General features: G+C 37.4%; 1 protein-coding gene across 1 annotated transcript in view; it reads left to right on the top strand.

Moving 5' to 3' along the window:
- The window catches only part of LOC104680140 (contactin-3), a 334,676-nt gene that overhangs the window by 283,762 nt on the left and 33,683 nt on the right, over positions 1 to 17,231 (top strand). The window contains exons 14-18 of the mRNA XM_030938334.1: positions 10,776 to 10,893; positions 11,762 to 11,920; positions 12,020 to 12,169; positions 13,612 to 13,682; positions 16,311 to 16,545. Of these exons, the coding sequence (XP_030794194.1) occupies positions 10,776 to 10,893; positions 11,762 to 11,920; positions 12,020 to 12,169; positions 13,612 to 13,682; positions 16,311 to 16,545 (733 nt within the window). The remainder of the gene's footprint in view (positions 1 to 10,775; positions 10,894 to 11,761; positions 11,921 to 12,019; positions 12,170 to 13,611; positions 13,683 to 16,310; positions 16,546 to 17,231) is intronic.

The following is a 17,231-nucleotide window of genomic DNA, read 5'->3' as shown; positions in this document are numbered from 1 at the left end:
TGCAGCCATGCCCCTTTCCCTTTCTGTGTCTTTCCCCAGATCCAGGAGAGATTGAGGGTCTGGCATATTTAGAAGTCTGAAATGAAACATGTATCATCTATTCTGTCTGAAGGAGGCTTCATGTACATACAAGGCCAGCTTTGCCATCCAGACACTTCTCCCACCTTCCATAACCTGTTTTACTAGAATCTAAGCCATTATTCTTTCTGTAACCTCAAAATGGCATATAAATTTCTGTGACTCATTTGGCAACTGGGTCTTCATACAGAAGACTCCCATGTATGCACAAAAAACAAATTTGTATGCCTTTTCTCTTTTAATCAACTGCCTCATGTCAGTGATTTTTAAGCAAGCATTTAGGGAGCTGAGACTCTATGGCTCCCACACCTCTCTATGGAAAAAGTGTTTTTTAAAATTTTCACTTCTTAAAAAATTCATTTTTTTATCTTTCATTGTCTGTGATATGCCAGGTTGTTTTGTTTGTTGGGTTTTGTTTGCTTGTTTTAGTTTTAGTGACTTTCTGTTTTCTTGGGGGCATATATTCTACTTGGTGTTCTCTGTGCTCCCTAGACCTGTGATGTTGTATCTGACATTATTAGAGTAAAACTCTTAGTCACCATTGCTTCAAAAATTGCTTCTTTTCCTTTCTCCCTTTCTTCTCTTTGTGACATTTCCATTATGTGTATGTTATACCCTTGGTAGTTGTTCCATTGTTCTTGCATATTCTGTTCTGTTTTTTTAGTCTGTTTTTCTCTGTTTTTTAAGATTCTATTTTTGTATCATTGAGCTCAGAATTTTTTTTTCTCAACCATGCCCAGTCTATTAATAAGCCAAAGTCATTCCTTATATCTGCTACAGTGTTTTCAATCTCTAATATTTTGTTTTGTTTTTGATTCTTAGAATGTCTCTCTGCTTGCCTTATCCATCTGTTCTTACATGTTGTTTATTTTTTCACTAAACCCCTTAACACATTAATCATAGGATTTTAAAATTCCTGGTCTCATAATCCCAGCATTCCTGCTTTATCTTACTCTTATTCTGATGCTTGTTCAGTCTCTTCAAACTATGTATTTTTGCCTTTTAGTATGCCTTGTAATTTTTTGTTGAAAGGCAGATGTGATGTACTGGGTAAAAGGGACTGCCACAAATAAGCCTTTAGTAATGTATTGGTAAGGTGTGAGGGGGAGAGAAATAATTTTATAGTCCTTTGAGTAGGTCTCAGTCTTCTAATGAACTTATGCCCCTAAACTGTGAACTTCACCAGTGCTTCTCAGGCTTTTTCCCTTCTTACGTGGAACAGGATGGCTAAAGGGGCCTGTAGTTGGCTATTTTCCTCCCCTCCTAGACTCTTAGAAAACCCCAGCAGCTTAGGCTGTAGCTGCTAAGGGCAGAGCATTTTAAGAACAGAATGTTCTAACGTATCTCAAAATGGTCTGTTTTCTCCCCCCAACTACCAGAAACATGAGGGGATTTTTTTTTTCAATATTCTCTGTGAGGACCCCGTAGAACTCTCTGAGGTAAAGTGAACACAGGTGTACAGCACCCCCTATGATTGGCTCTTCCTGGAGTTTTAACTCACAGAATTGTCCACAGTGAACCTCCAGCAATTACTCAATTATAGTTCATGTTTTCATCCCCTAGCAATGGTTCTCGGGGATGTTTCTACTCCAAGTTGTGATTGTCTGTATCCACCTGTCTGTCTGATTAAGGGGAAGCCATCTGCCCCATGACCTCACTTTTCTGCCAGATCTAAGAATTAGTTGTTGATTTTTCAGTTTGTTCAGCTTTTTATTTGTTGTTAGGAAAAAGTGACATAATCTAAGCTCCTTACATGCCCATCAGAAACCAAAAGTCAGGGTAGCTGGCCCATTTTTTTAATTAGGTTACTTGTCTCCCTCTTACTGAGGTGGAACTGTTCATGCTGGCTTAGATGGTATGCTGGAATTTCAGAAAGAAAATCATTCTACTTTGCAAGGCATGACATTTATAACATTTAATTGATCTGAACATGATTAAGAAAGTGAATAATAAATGGTTCATTTGGGGTTACTTAAAATTTTAAACTCAAAGACTCAGCAATTTTAGGTGGATTGAGTTTTCTAAATTAGTTTTATAGAAAATATTCTGATTTTATAAACCTTTTTTTCTTATCCTAACTTTAAAATTTTAGATCATGCTCTTTACCAGAAAAATAGTCTATTGATAGTCACAGTTGATATCAAACCTAGTCTTTCCTTCTTTATCTTTTTCAATATGACTTTGAGATGAAAAATTCACACTTCTGAAGTATCAAGAGAATTGCCAGACTGCATTGGTCTGTGATTGTAATAAAAATAGTGTTATCTCTTTGGGAGCAACTCTCCTGGGAGAGGATATAAATTTATTCTCTCTGAGCCATTGGGAGCTCTTTCTCTGGTTTACACACAGGCTACTGACATAAATTGAAGGGTGTCTAGTCCAGAGTTTTGCTTTAAATAAATAAATAACCTATCTTGGATTCTTGCCACAGTCAGCTCAAAGGAGCCTGCAAGGATGAATCTTGGTGAATAAATACCCTAAACTCACTGTCCTGTCTCCCTCAGATCTTGTAAGAGGATCCCAAGAAACTGGCAGAGTATAAGGGAACCTTTCCCTTTGGTCCATATAGGTCACCGCCCAAGGCAGAGGCAGTATGGCAGGTGCAGAATGGATCTGGAAGGCTGTGGCAGATTGTGTTTTCCAAAGATGGCTGCAGCAACATATCTTATCCAATATGCTCTTATTACAGCACGACTTTGGCACTGCTCCCTATGAAGTAGTAAAATCTATGCCTCTCCTCCTGAAACTTAGTATACTTTTGTGAATGTCTTGACCAATACAAAACAATAGGAGTGATACAGTATGATTCCTGAAGCTAGTTTCTAAAAATGCATGCACTTCTACCTTGTTCCACTAGCACAATTACTCCTGGTATCCATCCACTATAGTATTAAGAACCCCACGTGACTGTGGACAGATCCTTCTCAATAGGAACAAAGGTCCCAGCCTGCTGGTCCTGCTGAACTCCCAACAGCCAATGCCAACTTGCTGGCCAAGTAAACAAGCTTGCCAGTCTCTAATCAAGCCATCCCACCTAGTCAGGTGTCCAATGGAGATGAGTCCTCAATGATACCTGTTCAATGTACACATTACTGAGCAGAATAAATGATCATTTTTTAATCCACTAAGGTTTGGGGTAATTTGTTATATAGCAATAGCAATTGAAACTCAAGTAAATGTAAGGCGTTTGGCATAACATGATCAAGTTTCTATGAAACAATGGTTCTTTATTCCTTTATATCAATGGGCTTCTTTTCTCTTACGTAACATTCATATCATTCTAAAAGAGGCAGATCTACTCTCTATACTTGCAATATAAAGGTAAGACAAAAATAATGAGATTGGATCTACAAGTTAAACTGTTACTCAGAGTAAGCTCTTTTGACTTGAAATATTTTAATTCAATGCAAGAATTGTCACATCAATCAAGAGTAATCCTAGAATGACTGAGGTTGATTAGCAGTAAATTTATGTATGTATCTATAGCAATGTATCACCGTGTTGAATTACGTCGATGACTATTGCTTTTAAAATTATGACGAGCACACCAAGGCAATGTCATGTCAAGGAAATGAGCCTTGGGCTTGACACACAGTACCTGTTTCACAAATACTAATTTTCTTGCCCATCTCTCAAGGTGAAAATATGTATAAGAGTATTACTTTCAGCTTATGAGTTCAGCAGTATATAGTACACCTAGATATTAGAGTTAGGAGAAATCAGAGCAATTATCTGAAGCCTTTTATACCTTCCAAGAAGCGTAAACATAAGGAATGTAATATCCCAAGAGGTTTAATAATTGTTTTTACCCTAACTGCTCATTAGAATCACCTACAGAGTCTCCTCTCTCTAGTCCATTTTAATTTTTAATTGTTCTGGATGTGACCTAGGTGTTTCTGGTATTTTCTTAAAAAGATTTCCCAGGTGAATTTACAGTACAGCCAGCACTGAGAACTAATGGGTTTAGCAAACTGGATAGCACAGTGTTTTTCAAAACACAGACTCTGTACTCAACAGGTGGCATTAAATAATATAACATAGAATGAGAGAGTTTTTCTATTTTCAATTGTATTTCAATCATTTAGATTAAATCAAAGAGAATGGCCAAGGTGGGTGGATCACTTGAGGTCAGGAGTGCAAGACCAGCCTGGCCAATATGGTGAAACCCCGTCTCTACTAAAAATACAAAAATTAGCTGGGCATGGTGGCACATGCCTGTCATCCCAGCTACTCAGGAAGCTAGGTGGGAGGATCATATGAACCCAAGCGACAGAGGTTGCAGGGTGCTAGGATCGTGCCACTGCACTACAGCCTAGGTGACAGAGTGAAACTCCATCTCAAAAATAGATAAGCAAGTAAATAAATGGTTAAACATGGTATTAGGCCTGTCATTAGCCATTTTCTAATACTTGCTAATCTTTAATTAACAGAGCAAAAGTCTCTGGCTCAGGGACTTTGACCGTGTCCAGCTTAGTGAGCATTTAAATTATTTCGGACAGTGTCTATTTATATAATTTTCTACTCATTGTATTAATTTTGCTAGATAACTATTATTTTGGTGAGCAGATTTCCATTTAGGATAAGAATATACATTTTATATGTCAGTTCCCATATTAAGTTGAAGAAAGTTAATCAGTTTAAGAAAAAATTAAGTAATAATAGAACATTTGGTACTAGGATATGGCAAAAACAATTGTGAAGACGTGACTCTAATGAAGACGTGACTCTAATGAATTGTAGAAAACACTGGGTTAAGCTTGCTGGAACAGCAGACTAGGCATCCTGAGATCACCAATTCCTACTCCATCAAAATCAACACCACTGCCCAGAAAAAAAAAAAAAAATTCCCTGGTTGTTTTAATATGAACTTGATGTTGAAATTAAAAAGCTGATACCTTTGAGGCACCGCGGGCACTTAATACAACCTAAAATATGCATGAAGTGCCTTCAACCAAGTTTTTGTGATCTTTGATGTGTCACTCTTTTGAAACACTTAAGATGGAACAAGCTGGGTCTCAAAATCCTGTAATGGAGCAATTATTCCAGTTTTATTGGTTCCCAAGAAAGTAGAGCAAATTTTGATATTAACTGATTGCATCTTACCTGTCTTAAATATCACCTGTTCAGACAACCATGTGACAGTTGAAATTGTTAATCAGTCAGAAAAATTAAAACTGTTGACAATGTTAGGGCCTGTTTTCATGTTTCAGTGGCTGCCAATTCTTTCTGCTTTTTGGATGAGTAGCGTCCATTAGTAACGAAGGTGAACTTGATGTAGCCGTTTGGCATTGGTGGGGGCAAGGTTTAATTTGTGTGGTCAAAATTGCAGAGGTGGGCCACATCACCACCTATTCCTTCAGGGACACTTAACAGAGGAAAACACCAACCAGGTTCCAGAAGGAACTTACAGGTTCGACTGTTTTCAAGGCACCTGGAGATGATTTACATGTAATGTCAGGGTTTGGAAGGCAACCCAGTGAAGGGATGAATGATTAATATTGGAAGCGCTGCAATAACAGGCTGTGTAAAGTGATAAAAAAAAAAAAGAGGACTGCCTATTCAACCTCAGTTCCAAATAGCCGTCAAAATGTAATCTTTTTTCTTAAACTGGAAAATTGTGCTTCTTGGCAGTCCAGCGGCAGCATTTACATTGAGAGTGCTTACTAGGGAATTCGTTTTTTACTTATAATTTATTGTACTGAAAGTTCATACAACATTTGTAATGTTCAAGAGGTTCCCCTAATTCCAAAGTTTATTTTAAACCTTGATTTTAGCAGGTGGTAGATATCACAATGTATTTTCAGCCTACCTGTAATTAGTGATGATCTTTCTGCTTATTTATTTTTATCTGGTATGGGTTATCAAATCAGGTAGTGTTTTTGTTTTTTGTTTTTTTTTTCTTTAGTGCAGAGTGGTTTTTAAATTACATAAAAAATTCCATTAGTATCATCATCTAAGAAAATACAGGGGAAAAGTTAATCAGATCCTCTCCTATTTCATTTGATGCACAGTGGATTTCCTCTTAGCATTTATTTCAACGATGCTTTGGCATACAAATCCATTTACTGTTAATACCTGTAACATATTATGGAAATATGATTTTTTTCTAAGAGAAACCTATATGATTAGATGGACAAATAATTGAGTAATAAAGTAATTCTAGCTAAGTTTAGTAGATATTGTAAAAATACAAGAAAGAAAAACTATTACTGTCATTAAGATGTAAATAGGAACTTGAAGTCAGCTACAGTGAACTTTTTATTTTCTGGGGACAGACTAACAGTTTGTGGATTAACTCTACCCCTGCCATCCCTATCCCCTGCCCACCCCATTCAGCTCTCCTTCTTGAGTTACTCAAATAAACCATGTTCTTACCTACCTTAGGTCTTTGCACATGCCTGAGTATCCTAGTGTAGTTTATTTTTTTACCCACTTTTCCTGGACAACTTCTGCTCATATGTTAAATCTTAGCTCAATGAGCAGTTCACTGAAGTCCCAGAAAGTTCTAGATTCCCCCAATGTACTTTGAGTTTGCATTACATTATAATTTTACATTGATTTGTGTAGTCATTTCATTAATGCCTGTCTTCCAACTCTATGCCCTATGAACATAAGGTCTGGTTTTTTTTCTTGCCTTCAGCATTGTATTCCCAGCCACTAAAGTAGAATAGTTGCTTTATAAACAGTTTTTGAATGAATGATCTTATTTTTAATAGGTGATGCTTTGGAAAAGAAACTCAATTTGTATGACTTAGAGGATCATATCCTGCTTCTTACACTCAAATGTAAAATACTGGAATAGACCTCTCTTACTTCCAAAAACTCCTTTCCTGAATAAATTGTGGACAGCATCATAGAAAAAAAGACGTACTTTCTGGAAAAAAGAATTACACTAGTGGGCTTTGAGGGGAAGTTTTAAGCAAAATAGAGATACGAGGAGAAGAAAATAAAGCTATGAATTTGCACCTTCTCAATTCTGGTCCTTTCTGCTTGAGGAGGTGGGGGGAAATGAAGTCTCGGAAAATAATGCAAACAAAGACAAACTAATTTAACAGATAAGCTATTTTTTATTCAAAGTATTATTAATGTTTCTAAGAATTTATCCAAAGATGGTTAGTGTTGTGTTATTTGAATTATTTTATACTCTAAAGAATGGCAAATATGTTTCTTATTATTTCTAAATATTAGATGCAAGTATATTTATAAATATGGTAAATAATCCATCGAGTACTATTTCATCCCATTTCAACTAATTTTACCGAGTTTATTTTTGGACATTTCTCTCTCATACCCTTTATCACATTTAATTAATAACTAACTATATTCTCTAACAATGATAAATTGACGGGGAAAAGAATTAGTTTGATATAAGTGAAACTTCTTTTTGGAGTTTCTTTTACCTTTTTTCTTTTCTTAAATGCCTTAGAATACTCAATTGCATCTTGATAAGAAATGATAAGATATGCTAATAACATTTTAATTAAATTACTATTATTAGATGTTTAATTCCCATGAAAGAAGTTGGAGTTTAGAATTACAGTCATGTTACTTGACTTCTACCATCTATGACCCTATTGAAAGCTGAGCATTTAGGGGTATAGTTGTGCATGATCATAACTGCATTTTGGTAAGCATTGTATTCTACCAAGAAATGCACAAGTCATAAGAGGATAACCCAATTAATTTTCACAAAATGAGCACACTCAAGTGACCAGCACTGAAAACAAGAAACAGAAGATGACCCACATCCTAGATGTCCTCATGGTGTTTCATCCCAAAACTACCATACCTCCACAGGTAGCCACAATCCAGCCTTCTCATATGATCAGTCATGATCACATACTCCTTTCCATCTGGTTTATATCCTTCATGCTTTTGAAACTCAGCCATGTTGATCTATGTAGTTGCAGTTCATTCATTTTCATGGCCTAATAGTATTTTGTTAAACGATTATTCCACTACTTATTTGTCCACTTTACTGTGATAGGGTAGTTTCTATTTTTAGCTAGTAGGGATAATAACTATAAACATTCTTGTAAATGTCTTTTGGTAGACAGATGCATGCCATTCTGTAGGGTATATACTTAGGAATGGAATTGATGAGTCATAAATTATATGTATGTCCTGCCTTCGTAGATGCTTCTAAACAATTGTCCAGAGTAATTGTACCAATTTACACTCCTTTCAGCAGGAAGAGTTCCAGTTCTACATCTTCAGCAGAACTTGGAAATGTCTGTCTCTTTCATTTTGCCATCGTCTAGTCATGGTATATGCCATGTGACTTTAACTTTTGTGAATTATACTTTCTAAATTTGTAAACATAACTTGTTTCACATGTTTATACCACCTTTTTACCCTGACTTGAGTTTACATCCTAGAGAGCAAGGGCCATGTGTTAGACACTTTTCTGTCCTTGAATGAATCTAACATAGCAAACAATGCATGCACTTTTGTTAAGATAAATCTTATCTCTGTGTAGTGCTCCCTTAAAAGATCATAGAGTGGGAGAGAGAGAGCATTAGAAGAGGAATAATGCAAATATATTTTATTGATAGAGACAAAAAATAATGAGAGAATCTCTCTTATACTCTGTCAAATTTTATTCTCCATTTATGTATTCATACACTCAAGTCCATGTTGGGGCTGAAAAAAATGGTTTCCATTTCAACTCGTTTTAGTTAATTGCTTCCTTTTTCTACTGTGCAATGTAAAAGGATAATTAAAAATTATATTTCCCCTGACTACATTTCTTTAGGAAGATGGCTTCATTTTTTATGATGCAGGTATTTCTCTCTCTTCACCTGTCAGTGCCAAGAGTTAATGGAAGTCAGAAGTCCACCACCAAACTTTTCCTTACTCCTTCTAGAAACAAAGCCAGCCATTGTGCCTAAAAGATGTATCCAGATATGTGAGGACGTGAAGTCCCGATACAATTCTCTTTTAGCCAGATGCATTCGAAATGAGCAAATAAAGGTTGGCAAGAATAAAAAGCTTACCCCAATGCCTTGGATGGCATTTACTACTAACAGTTCTTCACTGAAAATAAGAGATTTCTATAGAAATGATAATCAACCTCCTGTGAGTATATGGAGCTCGTAAAACCTGAAGAGTTTCTAAAGGTCAGCAAGCATTAAAGGTTTTTGTCCTGGGGATACATTTCTAAATAACCCTAGGAGAAGGAGAGGGAGACAGGGAAAGAAAAAAGTTTTTTAACTTGATGAAAGTAAAACATGCAAGCTTAACAGTTTCTGGATTATCATTTAATTACAACCATCAATCATTTCCCATCTGTCTTCTTCCAGTCCTCACAAATTTCATCTAAAACTATACAGTACAACTAACAGAGAATATGTAACCCATTAAGAATCCTAAAGATGGGAAGCAATATTTAAGAAATTACCCTATAGAAGATTTTAGGAAATTCCCTAAAAATAGGATAATAGAATTCATCTTGCTCTATATACTACAAAAACTCAAGACTAAAACTTTTCTTTTAATTAATAAGATAAACGCTACTTATTGCTTCTTTCTCTTTACCAGACATGAACTGATGATCATTTTCCAAGGGCTTTGGTTTTGAAATCATTTTATTACAAGTCATATTTTTACTAATGTGTGAAACTGACTTGCAGTTAGTCATTTTATTAACACAATTTTACATTCTCTAAAATGAGGTCCATTTAACATTGAGCTTTTAGAAATATATTTGCTCTGTTAATTAGCTCTTGGGGAATGCCAGCAAATGTCTTTAAGGACAGCTGTTATTATTTTTTATTTTTTTGGAGGGGGAGACAGAGTCTTGCTCTGTCACCCAGGCTGGAGTACAGTGATGTGATCTCGATCTCAGCTCACTGCAACCTCCACCTCCCAAGTTCAAGTGATTCTCGTGCCTCAGCCTCCTGAATAGCTGGGATTACAGGGGTGCACCACCACACCCAGCTAATTTTTGTATTTTTAGTAGAGATGCAGTTTCACCATATTGGCCGGGCTGGTCTTGAACTCCTGACCTCAAATGACCTACCCGCCTTAGCCTTCCAAAATGCTGGGATTACAGATTTGAACCACCGCGCCCCACTAGCTGTTATTTTTAAGGTTTAAAATGTTTTAATTTCTTCTTCTTGAGGGGTTCATGCTTTCATGCTGACTGTCCCTAACTTCTGCAGCCAAGGAATTAAACAGCTTTAGGCTTTTTAAGCTCCAATGTGTTCAGAAAAGTGTTTCAACCGTGGTAATCCCCTTGTCGTGCTGCATTTATCTCCCACTAGATACCCACATGCGTTACTCTTCTTCTCAGGCAGATAATTGCAAAGGGGTTGGGACTAGAGAAGAGAGTTGAGCTGGTGCTGAGCTGTGGATATAAAAAGAAGTGTCACCCTGGTGGAAGTAAATAGACTCTGAGACTGTAATCTTTGCCCTTATTTATTTTCGAAACCATAAAGCCCAGGAGGAAGGTTCTTGTTTATTTGGCTACAGAAATCTTTGACTGCAGTCATGTATGGTTTTCAACTTTTTATTTCCATACATTCCATTGCAGCAATCTACTCTCTTATACCACTTTGGTTTGCTCCCTAAATACAGTTTTCATTGCAATTTGTTGTTTTTGGCCAAGACTTCAAAATACTTTGTGTTTTTGTTTGTTTGTTTGTTTGTTTGTTTGTTTTTAATAATGGTGCATTCATTACCTGTTTTCCCAACAGAGTTCATCTGGTGATTTAATGATCAGAAACATTCAACTGAAACACAGTGGGAAATACGTTTGTATGGTGCAAACGGGGGTGGACAGTGTTTCATCTGCTGCTGACCTCATAGTAAGAGGTAAAACATTTATGCCTCCTTGAGTTTGTAACTTCACATCTTAACAGCATTCCTTACTGGAGGAAAAACCATGATGAGATAGTATGTGAGCATACAAGTTATAATATTGATTTTATCCCCCCCACATAGACCCGAGAATATGACAATAAGGGTGAGTGCTAATTCAAAGAAATAAAAATCTCAACTCTGCCCTTCAAATAGCTCTCACTGTAATTGGCATTCCACAGCTGCTGCCAAGCTGATGTGTTTTTGAGCATGTCATTAATTCAGTGATTGTATTTAATTTGAGAGAGAATATTGTGCAGTGTGTTTGCTTCCAAAATAATCAGAATTTGGGAATAATTGTATGTAGGACAATTTTCTAAAAATAGAAAAAAAGTATCAGGATTATTCAGAATGACTGGGAAAATTTGCCAACCTGAGCTGCTGTCCAGGATACTGATTTGCTACTGGGCTGACAAATGACCAGAGTACATCATAAAATAAAACACATCTAGGTATCAGATTGGGAACTACAAAGATACACCAGTGGATTAAAGGGAAAGGCATCACACCAGGAGTAAAGAACATTGAATTTGGAAAGGTACAGGAATCCTGCTGAACAGAGGCTTTTAAAAGTGAATATCATCTGCAATCAGAGAGTATTACGGTTTGGGAATTACTGCCTCACATCTAAATTTAAGATCTAACAACAGAAATGGGGGGTAGAGGGAATATTACTAGGTAAATGGCCTTTGCCCTAAGTGCTTTGGAAATTGGGAAAAGTCAGAGACATTGAAGTGGTCATGTGACATTCTCTTCTCTTTGACAGGAGAAGATGACATTTATGTAAATTGCTACCCAATGTTTCCATTTGTGCCTTCCTTAGGTTCACCTGGACCACCAGAAAATGTGAAAGTAGATGAAATTACAGATGCAACAGCCCAACTCTCTTGGAAAGAAGGTAAAGACAACCATAGCCCAGTTATATCGTATTCCATCCAGGCTCGGACACCTTTCTCCGTGGGTTGGCAAACTGTCACAACAGGTAAAGGGGGAGAGGCAGAGGTCATCTGCACACATACAAATGGATTTCAAGTCAATGCTGAAGCATGAAGACTCTTACCTCTCCAATATTCCTTTGTAGTGCCTGAGGTCATCGATGGGAAAACACACACAGCCACTGTAGTTGAGTTAAACCCATGGGTGGAATATGAATTTCGGGTTGTAGCCAGTAATAAAATTGGAGGTGGAGAACCCAGTTTACCCTCAGAAAAAGTAAGAACTGAAGAGGCAGGTTAGTGTTTTTGTTTTCTGAGTAATGGGTTAATAGATTTCTGTGTACTTCCATTTCTCCTGGCCCTGAACTCCAGGCCAGCAGGGGGTCGGCCTCAATAATCCATTGCTGCAATTATCTGACCTTTCTAATGGCAGAACTGGCCATATGGCATTTGTCAAAAGAAACACATGTAAGTGATTCTGATGTAGTGTGACATTTCCAAGAGTTCAGTCCATTGTAAACGATCATTAGTGCATGTTGAGTGAATACGTTTTTGTCACTTAAGGTTATAATTACTATCTGACATAGTTACCCTGTTAACAAGGGAAGTGCTGTTTTCATTTATAACAAGCATTGACAAATTGGTAGGATAATGACATTTGTGAGTTCTGCTGCTAGGAAATCTCATTTGCCACCAAGCTCAGTGAAGGAGCTTAAGCAATTGATGAATAGGTATGTTTTGTCACTTCAAGTGTTGAATTAAGAAAGAATCATTGATAGGAATTTCCATGTGAGACAACTATTCACATAGACCATAAGACTGCTTTTATTATTCTAAAAATATCCCAGCATTAAAACTCAAACTAGAAAGTGTACATAGCATCACATTATAGGGACAACTGAGACCTAAAGACTTGCCTTTTCAGAATCTGTAATGTTACTTAATATTAACTAAAATGAAGTTTGAAATAGAGCTGGTAGATCACTTTAGGAACTCAGCTAAGACAGAAGTCATCAAATATGTTTCAATAATTTTCATGATGCTATTTTACTCAGAACAATGCACATAATGTTTATGCTGGGAAATATGAGAAACAGAGGAACTGTGCTTGCCCTGGTGTTCTGGTCATTTGTTCACACAACACATATTTTAGGGAGCATCCTCTGTGTGCTCAGCACTTTCTAGATACTGCATGTACAGCTGTGACCATACCAAAGACCCACTTTCATGGGACGTATATTCTAGTTTTGTCCTGGGGTTCACTAAGCCTAAAGTTCTCAGTGTAAGAATCTGATACCCCTGTGAAGTTTATAAATAATACCTCAAAACAAGATTCAAGGGTTTGAGTTTGGGTCATCCTTACATATAGCCAATGTTGTTCTCAGAATTATATTCTACTTGAAATAGTCACAAGCTAAACATTCATGCTGGATTGATTTCCCATCATCTCTGGTGAATCACTTTTTCTTGTTTTATTAACTCTCATACTAGCAAAGTATCTTCCAACTTGGTCATGTTTGTTTGAGAGATTTTGAATTTTTTTATGATTTCATGTAAATATGTTGTTTGATGATCTCATAAAAATATATAAATGTATATATGTACACAAACATCCATGTGTATTAATAATGTGCCAATGATTAAATTATTTTAAATATTTTTAAAAATTGCATTGTCTTTTAGATAAATATTACTTAATGCAAGTACCATTTCATCTCTGTTTCTCTGACCTGTACAGTTCCAGAAGTGCCTCCTTCTGAAGTCAATGGAGGAGGCGGAAGCCGGTCTGAACTTGTGATAACCTGGGATGTAAGTGTTTGGGCAGCATCTTCATTATCAGGGTGTTGCTATTCCCATGATCTTTATGGCTTCCCAGGTGGTGGTGCTGGGGGTGTGGTTGGTGGGTGCTGCTGCTGCTGGTGGTAATATAGTGGTGGTGGTGGGGTTAGTGGTAGTGGGCTCCTGGTGGTGGTTGTAGCCATAGTAGCTAATATTTTTTTTTTTTTTTTTTTTTTGTATCGTCTAAATACTCAGTTTTAATAGTAAAGGTAATCAGAATATTTTTTTTTTTTTTTTTTTTTTTTTTTTTTTTTTTTTTTTTTTTTTTTGTTTTTTTTTTTTATTTTAGTTGGGTACATGTGCATAGTGCGGTTTGTAATATGATACTATAGTGGGTGCACCATCACTCGTCAGCACCATCAATATATTTTATCATGTAAACTCCCAATGCATCCCTCCTCCCCCCCTCCCCCTCCCATGATCAGTTGTGATGTCCGGTCCAGTGATCTCATTGTCAGTCCCACCTATGAGTGAGAAATGCGGTGTTTGGTTTTCTCTTCTTGTGATAGTTTGCTAAGAATGATGGTTTCCAGCTGCATCCATGTCCCTACAAAGGACGCAAACTCATCCTTTTTTATGGCTGCATAGTATTCCATGGTGTATATGTGCCACATTTTCTTAATCCAGTCTGTCACAGATGGACATTTGGGTTGATTCCAAGTCTTTGCTATTGTGAATAGTGCCGCAATAAACATACGTGTACATGTGCCTACTCATCTGACAAAGGGCTAATATCCAGAATCTACAAAGAACTCAAACAAATATACGAGAAAAAAGCAAACAACCCCATCAAAAAGTGGGGAAAGGATATGAACAGACATTTCTCAAAAGAAGATATTCATACAGCCAACAGACACATGAAAAAATGCTCATCATCACTGGCCATCAGAGAAATGCAAATCAAAACCACAATGAGATACCATCTCACACCAGTTAGAATGGCAATCATTAAGAAGTCAGGAAACAACAGGTGTTGGAGAGGATGTGGAGAAATAGGAACACTTTTACACTGTTGGTGGGATTGTAAACTAGTTCAACCATTATGGAAAAGAGTATGGCAATTCCTCAAGGATCTAGAACTAGATGTACCATATGACCCAGCCATCCCACTACTGGGTATATACCCAAAGGATTATAAATTAGTAGCTAATATTTTTTATGCTTTCTCTGAGCCACCCACTGTTCCCAGCATTTAGCATATATTTTCCTCATGTCATCCTTGCATCAATCTACAGATGAAAATACACAGGCTCAGAGATAAGAAATAATTTGCCCAGGGTCACCTGGTTGGTAGATGTAGGGACGAGTTATGTTGTGGCTGTTGCCCCTCAAGCTCCCCTTATGACTTTCCAAACAGCCTTACAGCCCCCACTGGTGAAGGCATCTATTCCAACAGGTGCTTGAGTTTGTTTCTTTCCTGGCCATTCTCTCAGCCCTTGGTTTACATCATCAGTAGGAAAGAGGTTAATTAACAGGTTTTAAGTCAAAAAGTACTAGAATTACCTGCATTTTTTGAAGATGTTGATGATGTGTCAATAAAATTTTTGGCATGACTCAAATATAGCTTTGAGTTTTTCGTTAATTTTTTTTTCCTTTTTTTTTTTTTTTTGAGACAGTCTTGCTCTGTTGCCCAGTCTGGAGTGCAGTGGCATGATCTCAGCTCACTGCAACCTCCACCTCCTGGGTTCAAGAGATTCTCCCACCTCAACCTCCCAAATAGCTAGAATTACAGGCACATGCCACCATGCCCAGGTAATTTTTGTATTTTTAGTAGAGACGGGGTTTTGCTATGTTGCCCAGGCTGATCTCAAACTCCTAACCTCAAGTGATCCACCTGCCTTGTAATTCGTTAATTTATAAATTAGTATTTACTTCCTTTTTTTTTTTTTTTCCTGATGGAGCCTCTCTCTGTCGCCCAGGCTAAAGTCAGTGGCGTGGTATCGGCTCACTGCAACCTCCGCCTCACAGATTCAAGCAATTCTCCTGCCTCAGCTTCCCGAGTAGCTGGGACTACAGGCGCATGCCACCACGCCCGGCTAACTTTTGTATTCTTAGTGGAGACAGGGTTTCGCCATATTGGACAGGCTAGTCTCAAACTCCTGACCTCGTGATGGCCGCTCGCCTCAGCCTTCCAAAGTGCTGGGGTTACAGGCGTGAGCCACTGGACCGGGCCCCTTTTTATTTTATTTTTTTCAGTTTTACTTCATTGTGCTTAATCACTAGTTCGATGTTTCTTCTCATAAAGTCAACGTTAAGAATTAGATAATTTTTATTTGACTTAAGAGATCGGATATTTTCAACTGAAAGTGTATCTTACTGTTAGAAACTCAGATTTGAACCGTAAGATGATCAGCTGTCTGAATAATCACAGAAAATTCCAGTGCATTATCTGGATGGCTATGAAATGGTGGCATATGTCTGTTTCAAAGCAGCTGGCATGACTCTCCTGCTGATGTTTTACTCCTTTATTCATCCAACTGCTTAATACAATGTAGATGATGATTTGATGACTTCTACAAATGCCTGTGGATCACAGCTCCATTCATTTTTGCCTTGCCCTTATGTGTAAGGGTGATTCAGTGTGTCTTTCCTTTATAGCCAGTCCCTGAGGAACTACAGAATGGTGAAGGTTTTGGGTATGTTGTTGCTTTCCGCCCTCTTGGGGTTACCACCTGGATCCAGACAGTGGTGACATCCCCTGACACCCCAAGATATGTCTTTAGGAATGAAAGCATCGTGCCATATTCACCATATGAAGTTAAAGTGGGTGTTTATAATAACAAAGGTGAAGGACCATTTAGCCCAGTGACAACAGTGTTCTCTGCAGAAGAAGGTATGGAAAACATGACTGTGTTTCAGCTCTGCCTAGTGACAATTATTTGTGCTCCAAAAATGGATATGGAGTCTCGTTTTGCCTTCAAATATATTTATTCCAAAGAACAATGATCCAAGTAGTAGTTAGATTCCCAGTGCAAGTGATAAATATCAATCATAAATGACTTGAAGTATAAGACTTAATGGATAGTTAGAGGACGTAACTGTGAAAGGAAAATAAAACCTCAGGACCCCAATTCACTAGGCCAAAAGGAAAAAATTAAGCTGAATGCTGAGTCATGCAAGAAAATGCCTTTCCTTTTATTCCTAACCAGATAGCTACAGATAAAAGGTTAAATCTCTCTACAGGTAGCTACTCTATGTTCACCTTGCCTTATGTAAAGTACTGATTTACTGAGCAGGAGACCTAATTGATTAGCCTCCTATCTGCTCCTTTTCCCTTGCAACATGCAGATTACCATACCCTTCCTCTTTGCACTCCAGCCCACTCTAAATATTAAAGCCCTCAAATTCAATCTTTGGAAATGGACACAGACCACAGACTGTTTCTGTGAACCCGTGTTTTTTTGTTTTTTCTTTTTTTTTTTTTTTTCTTCTGGGCATGTCCTTAACACCTTGGGACAATAAATTCCAAAATTGATTGAGACCTGTCTCAGATCATAACCATCAATTTAAAAATCTGTT

Source organism: Rhinopithecus roxellana, chromosome 1 (genome assembly GCF_007565055.1).
Source record: "Rhinopithecus roxellana isolate Shanxi Qingling chromosome 1, ASM756505v1, whole genome shotgun sequence".
NCBI lineage: Eukaryota > Metazoa > Chordata > Mammalia > Primates > Cercopithecidae > Rhinopithecus > Rhinopithecus roxellana.
This window is presented reverse-complemented; position numbering and strand designations above follow the sequence as displayed.